Source organism: Schistocerca piceifrons, chromosome 6 (assembly GCF_021461385.2).
Source record: "Schistocerca piceifrons isolate TAMUIC-IGC-003096 chromosome 6, iqSchPice1.1, whole genome shotgun sequence".
NCBI lineage: Eukaryota > Metazoa > Arthropoda > Insecta > Orthoptera > Acrididae > Schistocerca > Schistocerca piceifrons.
The window spans coordinates 31681919-31695154 of record NC_060143.1 but is presented as its reverse complement, the minus strand read 5'-3'; the positions used below and the strand labels follow the sequence as shown (position 1 = coordinate 31695154).

At 45.8% G+C, this 13236-nt stretch overlaps 1 protein-coding gene across 1 annotated transcript in view; it reads right to left on the bottom strand.

The window, feature by feature from the left end:
- The window catches only part of LOC124802834, a 237616-nt gene that overhangs the window by 132522 nt on the left and 91858 nt on the right, over positions 1–13236 (bottom strand). The window contains exon 4 of the mRNA XM_047263845.1: positions 7224–7357. Within this exon, the coding sequence (XP_047119801.1) occupies positions 7224–7357 (134 nt within the window). The remainder of the gene's footprint in view (positions 1–7223; positions 7358–13236) is intronic.

Genomic DNA, 13236 nt, shown 5'->3' with positions numbered 1-13236 from the left:
TAGCGACGGTGTGGTGTACTATGAATTGCTTCCCCAAGGTATAACCATCACTGGTGACATCTATTGTCAATAACTGAGACGTCTTGCAGACGCATTTCCAGAACAACGACCAGAAAGACTGCGTGAAGCGATGCTACTCAACGATAACACCCGTCCGCATTCTGCTAGACTGTTAGGAAACACTATACTGGAGTTGGATTGAGAAATCATTCCGGACCCACTTTATTCACCTGTTCTTGCACCCTCAGACTTTCACCTTTTCCGCTCTCTACCGAACAATTTTCAAGGTACTTCGTTTCCGGATGAAAATGCGCTCCCAACGTACTTCGACGAATTCTTCACCTCAGTACCACGTGATTTCGACAGTCGCGGAATGTGTGTCTATGTGTCGTGGTTATTGGACTTATCGTAAAATGCTACAGACTCATGCGCCGACCTAATAGCTTTGACGTTAGACAAAGAAAATTTTTGTGCAATTAATATGTGGAGTAGCCTAGATTAGCTCGAGTGCTGACGAAAATACGAAATCCAACTCGAGACTACTGCACTAATATCATTGAGACCACACCGACGGTGGCACTGAAAGGGTACAGTACCGCCCGACATTGAAAATAGGTACAACATTCTTCGTTATTCTTGTCATAACAACATATTTCTTGTAATAATAGCTCAATTTCACTTAATACACCGAAGCCGGATACCAGTGTAGGAAAGAATGACAATTTATTTATTTAATTGATCACATGTGCACTCCCACAAAATAAATCCCTACATCCAATTTGGTGAGATCTGCGAAACGAATGAATGTATGGTCGTCTGCTAACCACAGATAGTGAATGTGCAATATATGATCATCTTTGGGACGGCCCTTTGGTCACCTTTGGTGGAACCAAAGAGATGAAATTTATCTCAGCTTTGAGCGCCTGAAATGTGGCTGACCAATACGGTAGCAAGGTGCTCCCCCACCGTGACGGAGGTGCGAGCTGACCTGAAGAACGGCCATGTTTCAGCACCCTGCCGCTGGATCTGGTGCTGTTAAGACCTGTCTTAGGTGTGCCCTGTAAAAACGAAAGAGTGGAGACATGGTATGCGTGTGAGATATTTAAGAGTAGTTTGGAATAATAATTTCTCTATTTCAGGAACTTTTGTGGGGAGAATTAAATGTCAGGCAGGTAATATTAAGGGGATCATAGTAATATTCGGAAGTGACCAACGGTCACAATGAAACCACGTGTAGCAATAAGTTGAAATACTTCCGAGTGCTTAAGTTAAGCTGAATTACTAGCGTGTGTACTATAAGTTGGAAATATTTAAGAAATGGCGTGTGCAGGACTTGAAATTAGGGACGAGTACTTCGACATGGTGAGTACTGTGTGAGTCTCATCTGTGTATGAGACAATGGATAAAGAGAAGTACTCGTCCACGGTATCAGTTGAGGACTCGCGTGTGTGATGAATATGTTCTTAATATTACTTTGCGTGTTATGTTTCTGTGTGAAGCTTGATTCAACCTATAATACTCTGAGAGAGAAGCAAGGTGAGTCAGCCGTCTATCTAGCAACGCCACTTGGCTTGCATTGCACAGGAAGACGTGCATATATCCTCCAGAGTTCGTAGTAGGAAAGAAAAGTTACGAAGTGGGGCAGTGTCGTGTGAAACTGGAATGGCCGTTAAATAAGAAAGAAAATGTGGTATTGCCAGTGCATAGTGAACAGTCAGAGTTGTGTAAATTACTAATAGTCAGAAGTGCGTTTCCGTACCCGTTGCGTAATATTCAAACAGGAGAATAACTTGTAACTTAATTGTGAGTACTAGAGTTCATGTTACTCGATAAATAAGAATGAGTCCACTTGCTTGGCAGACCACTCATCTTGCAGGCTTGACTGCTTGATGCCACAGTATGAGCAAGAATAATGCAAGCACAAAACTTCGGTCCATTATAAAAATTTATCATATATTCTTACTTTCACTTGAAATCGGTAATGACGATCAATTGTCAATGCTTTCATAGAAAACGGCGGCAGGCCACAGCTTTGTTAGAAGCCAGTGATTGTTGCTTACAAAGTTTTAACCACACACCATCGATGTTAACATGTTCAAGAACTCCTGAGGATGAATGGTGTAGCGTGAACCCACAGGTGACAGCATTGATTACAACTTCCAGCAGCTGTAGAAAGGCCAGCCGTGAGAAATAAAGTGGACTGCTGTTTTTATTTACGTTTTTTCCTGGCTGTATCCTTTACGTAAGATAGGAAGACTGCTAAGACTAATTGTTTTAGAAGTAACTGAGATAATAGCGTTTGTTTGAAGTGATTGTTTCGAATGATATACAGTGTCGAAGTTAGTTGTTAATCAGATTTTATGAAATGAAATAGCAAAGGGTTTTGTTATACACGGGGTGTTACCCATTTGAATAGCAATATTTCATACACGCAGCGAGGAGTTGTTGGGAAAGTAGTGCAGAATCGGTGTACTGGTAAACGTAGAGCATAAGAGACGGATTACACATTATGAGTGTGTGTTGCTCGGCTGCAAAGTCGTTACAACATCCGTGAAGACAACGTGGCTAGGAATACAAGATACAAACGGGATCTTCGCTGTCTCGTACGTCTGTTATCGTCTCTGACAGCCGGATGATAGATAGATACACGGAAAGTAATGTGCATCCATTCAGTTTTTCTGCACAGGTGAATCCCAAAACTGGAAATCCCCTCTCAAATATACCCAGTTGGAAACATTCCGCTCCACTAGCAACTATGTGAAATATTTGGCTGAAAAGAGAAAAGTTTTCCCACAGGCCATACAGTTCTGAAGAGTTACGAAGAAAAATTAAATTTTGTTGGGTTAATCATGGAAAACATTGTTCCAGAAGTAAAATAAATATGTCAGTGCAATTAAATGGCTACAAATCGGTCAGTACCAAGAATATACAAAACCTAGATAATCAATACTGACTCACATTCTACAAGTCCGCCATCTTGTATTAAGTGCATAATTTAGGTAGTGAATTACGTCGGAAACAGTGACAAAATACTAAGTGAAATAGTGCAATGTTACTCAACAGCTCCGCAATTACACCAATGATGCAAGTGAAGCTACAAATGGTTCAAATGGCTCTGAGCACTGTGGGACTTAACTTCTGAGGTCATCAGTCCTCTGGACCTAGAACTCCTTAAACCTAACTAATCTAAGGACATCACACACATCTATGCCCGAGGCAAGATTCGAACCTGCGACCGTAGCGGTCGCACGGTTACAGACTGTAGCGCCTAGAACCGCTGGACCAACCTGGCCGGCAACAAACAGAACAAGTGTCGCTCAGAAGTGTCCCAAGGGTCGGCCTGAGAAGGTAGCTCAAACGTAAGGTTGAGGTAAGACAGGCAGCCAAGAGTTGAAGTTAAATAATAGGATGACAAACCAACAATTTAACCTGCGACCGTAGTTAAGTAGCATTTCCCCGTATGTATGTATGAATAAACGCCTGACGATGAACAGACCATGTTCGCAACGCGATATATTATGTTAGGTTAAATATAAAAATAAAAGCGACTGTCAGCAGAAATTACAAATAAATAAAATAAAACAGTTATAATAAATCAATTCTACCCAAAGTTTTAGTCCCATTGCGACCTCGTACTAATCCATTGATAGAAAGAGTGTCTTGGGCTCTGTACAACTCAGTTGCAAAGAGCGGATTACGACAGTAGTTGTTCTTGTTGCTGTGGTCTTCAGTCCAGAGACTGGTTTGATGCAGTTCTCCATGCTTCTCTACCCTGTGCAAGGAGCTTCATCACCCAGTACCTACTGCAACCTACATCCTTCTGAATCTGTTTAGTGTATTCAACTCTTGGTCTCTCTCTACGATTTTTACCCTCCACGCTGCCTTCCAATACTAAATTGGTGATCCCTTGATGCCACAGAATATGCCCTACCAACCGATCCCTTCTTCTTGTCAAGTCGTGTCAGAAATTTCTCTTCTCTCCAGTTCTATTCAATACCTCCTCATTAGTTATGTGACCTACCCATCTATTCTTCAGCATTCTTCTGTAGCACCACATTTCGAAAGCTTCTATTCTCTTCTTGCCTAAACTATTTATCGTTCGTTTTTCACTTCCATACATGGCTACACTCCATACAAATACTTTCAGAAACGACTTCCTGACACTTAAATCTTTACTCGATGTTAACAAATGTCTCTTCTTCAGAAACGCTTTCCTTGCCATTGCCAGTCTACATTTTATTTCCTCTCTACTTCGGCCATCATCAGTTATTTTTCTCCACAAATAGCAAAACTCATTTACTACTTTAAGCGTCTCATTTCCTAACTAATCTAATTCCCGTAGCATCACCCGATCAAATTCGACTACATTCCATTATCCTCGTTTTGCTTTTGTTGATGTTAATATTATATCCTCCTTTCAAGACACTGTACATTCCGTTCAGCTGCTCTTCCAGGTCCTTTGCAATGTCATCGGCGAACCTCAAAGTTTTTATTTCTTCTCCATGGATTGTAATTCCAACTCTGAATTTTTCTTTTGTTTCCTTTACAGCTTGCTCAATATACAGATTGAATAACATCGGGGATAGGTTACAACCCTGTCTCACTTCCTTCCCAAAGACTGCTTCCCTTTCATGTCCCTCGACTCATAACTGCCATCTGGTCCCTGCACAAATTCTAAATAGCCTTTCGCTTCCTGTATTTTACCCCTGCCACCTTCAGAATTTGAAAGAGAGTATTCCAGTCAACATTGTCAAAAGCTTTCTCTAAGTCTACAAAAGCTAGAAACTTAGATTTGCCTTTCCTTAATGTATTTCCTAAGATAAGTCATAGGGTCAGTATTGCCTCACGTGTTCCAGCATTTCTACGGAATCGAAACCGATCTTCGCCGAGGTGGGCTTTTACCAGTATTTCCATTCGTCTGTAAAGAATTCGTGTTAGGACAGTAGTTATGAACTCGTAATCAAGGAGACTCATCGACTATTTATTACTTAATAAGACTTAGTTTCAAAAGCCTGCTGACCGCACTGATCTCGTTTTTCAGCATTTTACCTGCATCACTTCCGGTTATCGATGAAATGATCCCTTCAAAGATATTAGCGTAAATTCCAGTCTCACTTCTATGAAGCTGACGAAGTACTCTGTCTTTGAAGACTGGACAGTAAACAGTGAACCTGCTATTATTCTTCCATTCTTTATTTCTTCCAAAGCAGTTCCTGTGAGATATAGAGAAGTAATAATAATAATGAGCGTATGGCATTGGTGGCCGGGAGACCACTCGCGGGGCGGTTTGGTCGCCGCGCCACAAGTTCTTTAAAGTCACTACGGCGACTTGCGAGTGAATGAGGATGAGATGATGATGAAAGACACACAACACTCAGTCATCTCGTGGCAAAGAAAATCCGCGACCCCGCCGGGAATCGAACCTGGGACACCGTGCGCGGGAAGCGAGAACGCTACCGCAAGACCACGAGTCGCGGAGTATAAAGAAGTGTTAAGTGATCATGGAACGTACTGTGTCAATTCCTGATGATTGCGAAAGATTTTTCTGTGCTGAAAATAAACAGCAAAAGTGATACGCAAGGTACCAACATGGCGTCAGATAGAATGGGTTGCACCAGCTGGTTCACAAACATGGAACAGAGCGGTTTCCCAGTGTCCCGGGTTCAGTTCACACCAAGACAAATCTCTGTCTTCATCATGCTGAAGGACGGTCTTGCATGGTGAATACCACCATTCTGGTTTTCCCAGTTGAATTACACTGCTGGCCACCGTAAATGCAACACCCTGAAGGAAGCATCCGAATCAAGTGAAATTTACACCATGGGTTTGCAGCGATGAGATATGCAACTGATTAGAATTTCAGCGCAGACGCACATCACGCGCGCCTGTGGCGCCACCTCATAGCGCCATTTAAGGCTTGGCGATTTCGACGAGTGTACGTTCGGCACGTGTGTTTACCTTGTGGTTGTTTCACAAGACGATCAGTTATGCCTCGTAGACAACAGCGAACATCGTTTGATCAAGTATCCGAGTTCGACAGAGGAAGGATAGTGGCTTACCGAGATTGTGGATTATCATACAGAGAAATCGCTAGTCATGTTGGACGAAACCAAACAACTCTAATGTGGATATGTGACCGTTGGATGCAGGAGGGTACGACGGACCGACGTAGTCGATCGCATTCCCCTCGGTGCACCACTGCACGTGCTGATAGGCAAATTGTGCGCATGGCAGTGACGGATCGCTCAGTGACATCCCGAACCATAGCACAGCACATTGCGTATGTAACGCATCATCCAGTGTCTGCGCGTACCATTCGACGCCGTTTACAGCAGAGTGGTCTGTCCGCAAGACGTCCATTGCTTCGTCTACCATTGACGCAGAACCACAGACGCCTCCGTCGCCAATGGTGTGATGACAGACGGATGTGGACGGCAGAATGGAATGGCGTTGTCTTTACTGATGAGGCACGCTTCTGTCTGCAGCACCACGATGGTCGGATTCGAGTGTGGAGACACCGTGGAGAGAGGGTGCTGGACAGCTGCATTATGCACCGCCACACTGGTCTTGCACCGGGCATTATGGTATGGGGCGGTATTGGATATTACACTCGCACGCCTCTAGTACGCATTGCCGGTACTTTAAATAGCCGGCGCTACATATCCGAGGTGCTGGAGCCAGTTGTCCTTCCTTACCTTCAGGGCTCGGCCACAGCCATATTTCAACAGGATAATGCGCGACCACACGTTCTTCGTCAATAACCAGATTGAAGTGCTTCCCTGGCCGGCTCGCTCTCCGGATCTTTCGCCGATAGAAAACATGTGGTCCATGGTTGCTCAACGAGTGACCCAGATTACATCCCCAGCTGCCACACCAGATGACCTTTGGCAACGTGTGGAAGCTGCTTGGGCTGCTGTACCCCAGGAACACACCCAACGTCTCTTTGACTCAATGCCGAGACGTGTGGCAGCGGCGATCTCCAACAATGGCGGCTACTCTGGCTACAGATTCTGGCAGGAACCACATGTCACAGACGTCTGTAAACTTAATCATTTGATACTTGGTCAACATGTTATCTACAAAATAAATTTTGTTGTGCTACCTCTTGTCTTTCTTGGTGTTGCATTTGCGGTGGCCAGCAGTGTACGATCAACCTAAACACAGACCATGTTTAGAGTTTATAGCGCTGCTAGAAGTGCCGCTCGCTCTTGTCCGGGACTTACCTGCTGGTCGTTGATGTACCAGACGAGGTGAGCGGCAGGCCTGGACGGCCCAGAGCTGCAGTCGAGGCTGACGGTGTCGCCCACCTGGTAGCGAGGTCTGCCGCCGGAGATGCGAGGACCCTCCTGGGGTAGCGCTGCAACACACAACACGACGCGGTTACTGACAATGGGAGCAGGCGGAAATTCGCTACAAGGGGCGACTCTACCCCAGTCAACTCTCAAGAACCTGCCATCGAACTTCTGGACACGTAACATGATACAGACATAATGTAATTTCATTTCTTGTCAATATTACACTGTGATAAATGTCCTATCATGAGTTTCTCATACCGTTTCCTCAATTACCACGTTTTTGGCTTGTAATTAAATAGACATTTGCATGAGGTTAACTGCTATGTAACTGTTCTTATAAGTGAAACTAATGCGCAAATATAAAATGGTGAGAAACTATATTGTAAATGGATAGTGTGGATTGAAGTAACCAAATATTCTTCACAGCTAAGACGAATGTGCATGACAGCAATACCGTAGCAAGACGAGCGAGTCTGGACTGAATAGTACGAGCCATTCTAAAACAATGCGATGAATGCAATTACTCACGATTATAACGGTGAATGACTTGAGGATCAACATAATTAAATCATGAAACTTCCTGGCAGATTAAAACTGTGTGCCGGACCGAGACTCGAACTCGGGACCTTTGCCTTTCGCGGGCAGTTTAAATCTGCCTGGAAGTTTCATACCATCGCACACTCCGCTGCAGAGTGAAATTCTCATTCTAGAAACAACCCCCAGGCTGTTGCTAAGCCATGTCTCCGCAATATCCTTTCTTCCAGGAGTGCTACTTCAGGAAGGTATGCAAGAGAGCTTCTGCGAAGTTTGGAAGGTAGGAGACGAGGTACTGGCGGAATTAAAAGCTGCGAGGAAGGGGTGTGAGTCGTGTTTGGGTAGCTCAGTTGGTAGAGCACTTGCCCGCGAAAGTTAAAGGTCCCAACTTCGAGTATCGGTCCGGCACACAGTTTTAATCTGCGAGAAAGTTTCACATCAGTGCACACTCCGCTGCAGAGTGAAAATCTCATTCTGGGAATGAAATCATCTCTCCTCTTCAGTGCACTGTTCCTTCCGAAAAACGAGGATCAGTCAAAGAGTAATGCCCGTTACCCTTTTTCGTCAAAAATTTCAAATGCACCTACATAGTTTGAAAACCACAACATTGGCGATAAATTTATTACTTTCCAATATAGTCTCCATCCACTTACACAGTTTTGGTACACCTTTTAATAAAGGTAAGGGCAAGTTAATGCTTCCGAAGCCACTGCTGAAAATGAGCTTCTTTTAGTGGCCCAAACAGATGGAAGGCTGATGGTGCCAAGTCAGGACATACTGAGTACGAGGCAAGACTTTCCATCCAGTTTTAACAATCGCTTCAACGGCATGATGACTGGTGTGTGGTCTTGCATTATCACGTAAAAGGAGAATTTCCTCCATAGCTTTGGTTCAAATGGCTCTTAGCAGAATGGGACTTAACATCTGAGGTCATCAGTCCCCTAGAAATTAGACCTACTTAAACCTAACTAACCTAAGGACATCACACACATCCATGCCCGACGCAGGATTCGAACCTGCGACCGTAGCGGTCGCGAGATTCCAGACTGAAGCGCCTAGAACCGCTCAGCCACACCGGCCGGCCCTCCATAGCTTTCTTGGGCAACTCGCTGAAGACGTGCTCTATGCTGTTTGACAGCTCTGACGTATTGGACAGTTTATTGTGCATTCCTGCTCTAAAAAATCAACCGTAATCACACCTTCTGCATCCCAGAATACTGTAGCCGTAATTTTCGCTGCCAGTCGCACAGTTCTGAACGTATTCTTCTTCGGTGAGTTTCTGTGATGCCATTCGATACTGCCTATTTGATTCTGGTTCAAAAAATGCGCCCGCGTTTCGTCTCCAGTCACAGTTTTTCAAGAATCTCATCTCCAACTGGAGGCGCTGAAAGAGTTGGGAGGCAGTTGTTTTCTTGTCACCTTATTCTGGTCAGTTAACATCCTTGGCATCTAAGTTGCACAAATCCTTAAGTACCACAGTTGTTGAATAATCGTCATCACACTGCTTTTATTAAGGAGGTAATGTTCCACAAATCGTCTGCAGCCACACGGATGTAGCCACTAAAGATAACATCGACTTGTTGCGTCAGCCTACGATGTTTTCCCTTCAGCTTCGTAACAGCGACAAATCCATCGCCTAACAGTGCTGATATCTGCTGTTACATCTCCGTACACATTTTTCACTCTTTCATGAACGTGCATTGTCGTGTCACCTCCGGCATTGAAGAATTCTATTATAGGACCACTGTCTAATACGAACATCGATGTCGAACGTTTTGCACAAGACTGCAGTACTAACATCTGTTACAGCAGAGTGTTAACTGCAATGGATTCAAAAAAGCTTTGCGGAATAATGCCAAATTCAAATTTTTCACATAAGAACCTCTTTTGAAGGAGAAACCATAAGAGGCAACACGTTTTGGTTGACCCTCGTTTAATGGGTTAAATTCTACATTCTGTTTACTTGTAACAGTCGCTTTTGTATCGAAATGTTACTAATACTGGTATTGTGTGTGTAACTACTGAAATGAGGTTTTCTTTCATCATGAAAGTCGTTTCGTTTTGTTCATTTAAAACATCGCCAATGATAGGGTTTTATTGCTCATTTCTTTCTTCCACTGTAGATGTGAGCACGCACTTTTCGCTAGAATTTTCCTCTTCTGGACTGGTGTTGTACGTAAAAAATAAAAGAAGCAGCGAAACCATTAACGACCAAAACTGTGCACAATGAAGCTGTCAATGAAGTCTGCCGGTAAGGCGACGCTTTTCGGATGGCCCATAATACAGGCCACGTGTAGAGGGGCTGGAGGGAGCGCGGGGGAGGACTGTTTCGCCGCTACTGTGTCCTCGGCCTGCCGCCTGTGTCACACCACCAATCAGACAGCTATATACTGCGGGCTGCCTACGCTCAGGTCTGCCAACTACGCGGCCCTGTGGAGATCGACAGAAACAGCCCGTCATCGACGCAAACACAGCGGATTGTTTTCAGCTAACCACCAGCAACTGCCACAATGCCTTGTAGCGGCAGCCCTGCAGCTAGTAGCGGGCGTACTGCAATTAACAGCGCTGCATTTAAGGCACCACTTCTCTCCCGGAAAATCACATGCCTGCTGAACGGCGCGAAACCCTTCGGAAGGGCAGGTAATTAGGGCGCCACACGGCTTTTCTGCTCTGCAAGCAATGCGCACTCCGAGCTTACGCCGGAGTAACCCATCAACCGGACTTCACCATCAGCTATCGCTCACAGTCCGGGCTTATACTGGCTGCGCTCTGCAACCCAAAAGTTGAACTAAACACTCAAGCCATCGGTGGATTGGACTCCATCTCAACCATCCTCGAGCTGCTGCTTCACATGTTCTTGAGCTCACGCCTAGTTGGATTTCAGTTGAACTGTACCTGAGCCGAAACTTCGCTGAACCTCATCTTCGACTGCTTTCAAACTGGACCTCAGCTTCAACCGATCCCAAGCCTCGCTGAGCATAGTCTTTAACCATTCTGCAACATTGAGCCCATGCCTCGCTGATCTTATAATCAATCATGGAGGCCACGCCACACTGTACTTCATCTTCAACCATTCTCAAGCCCACACCTCACTGCGCCTCAATACGTGTAATATTTATGGCTTAGTCAGCCATCATATCAGGCTCCAAGAAGCTGTTCCCAGAGCAGTGGAGATGCAAGAAGTATATAGATGACGAAATGTGGTGTGAGGTACCTGTGACAGATGTCAGATTCGGTACCATTCCTGTGAGAAAGACCTCCTGCATAATGCTACTGCTCTGTGATTGGCTGCTGTGTTCGGAGCAAGGGCGCCAAAACGTTAAAGTATAGTTATTATTATCAGTTAAACTACTCATTGGAATGACTTCACTTTTAAATATAAATATCTCTCAACAGCTGACTATCAATCAGTCATTTTAGAATTAATAAAAAAAAAATTTCAATCAAAAACAAAAGACTAACGAAATTGCGGACGAAGCACTTCGGAAACGGTCGGGTCACGCCTTTTCTGGTATGGAGCGTGAAGTATTTCGGGCTGTTGGTCACTCTGGATTGGGCAGTCGAGAAGAACAGACATGTTGTCTGTCGTAGGATGTGTTTACAATTTCTATTTAAGTTCCTGTTCGTCCCTCTGGATTAGGCAGTCGAGATGTACAGTCATGTTGTCTGTGGCAGGACGTGTTTGGCAGTATTCAATACTAAAAGATTCACTCCGGTAGTCATGAGGCACAGACACGTGCCACAAATAGTGTAAAGATACATTTTCGTAAACATTGTGTTTGATCATGTACTCTACTGTATCAATTCATTCTTCCTTTCTTGCCGTACACGACAGTTTGGCACTTCTTAGAGTTTTTTTTTTAAACACAGATGTTGAAACTATTAAAATGAAACTGAATGAAATGTCCAATGGTCTACTTTTGCTGTATTTGTTCAGGTCTCTTATACACCCCCAGAACCGGTTTCGCCACTTCTGAGATGCATCTTCTGGTGTAAATACACTCCTGGAAATGGAAAAAAGAACACATTGACACCGGTGTGTCAGACCCACCATACTTGCTCCGGACACTGCGAGAGGGCTGTACAAGCAATGATCACACGCACGGCACAGCGGACACACCAGGAACCGCGATGTTGGCCGTCGAATGGCGCTAGCTGCGCAGCATTTGTGCACCGCCGCCGTCAGTGTCAGCCAGTTTGCCGTGGCATACGGAGCTCCATCGCAGTCTTTAACACTGGTAGCATGCCGCGACAGCGTGGACGTGAACCGTATGTGCAGTTGACGGACTTTGAGCGAGGGCGTATAGTGGGCATGCGGGAGGCCGGGTGGACGTACCGCCGAATTGCTCAACACGTGGGGCGTGAGGTCTCCACAGTACATCGATGTTGTCGCCAGTGGTCGGCGGAAGGTGCACGTGCCCGTCGACCTGGGACCGGACCGCAGCGACGCACGGATGCAAGCCAAGACCGTAGGATCCTACGCAGTGCCGTAGGGGACCGCACCGCCACTTCCCAGCAAATTAGGGACACTGTTGCTCCTGGGGTATCGGCGAGGACCATTCGCAACCGTCTCCATGAAGCTGGGCTACGGTCCCGCACACCGTTAGGCCGTCTTCCGCTCACGCTCCAACATCGTGCAGCCCGCCTCCAGTGGTGTCGCGACAGGCGTGGATGGAGGGACGAATGGAGACGTGTCGTCTTCAGCGATGAGAGTCGCTTCTGCCTTGGTGCCAATGATGGTCGTATGCGTGTTTGGCGTCGTGCAGGTGAGCGCCACAATCAGGACTGCATACGACCGAGGCACACAGGGCCAACACCCGGCATCATGGTGTGGGGAGCGATCTCCTACACCGGCCGTACACCACTGGTGATCGTCGAGGGGACACTGAATAGTGCACGGTACATCCAAACCGTCATCGAACCCATCGTTCTACCATTCCTAGACCGGCAAGGGAACTTGCTGTTCCAACAGGACAATGCACGTCCGCATGTATCCCGTGCCACCCAACGTACTCTAGAAGGTGTAAGTCAACTACCCTGGCCAGCAAGATCTCAGGATCTGTCCCCCATTGAGCATGTTTGGGACTGGATGAAGCGTCGTCTCACGCGGTCTGCACGTCCAGCACGAACGCTGGTCCAACTGAGGCGCCAGGTGGAAATGGCATGGCAAGCCGTTCCACAGGACTACATCCAGCATCTCTACGATCGTCTCCATGGGAGAATAGCAGCCTGCATTGCTGCGAAAGGTGGATATACACTGTACTAGTGCCGACATTGTGCGTGCTCTGTTGCCTGTGTCTATGTGCCTGTGGTTCTGTCAGTGTGATCATGTGATGTATCTGACCCCAGGAATGTGTGAATAAAGTTTCCCCTTCCTGGGACAATGAATTCACGGTGTTCTTATTTC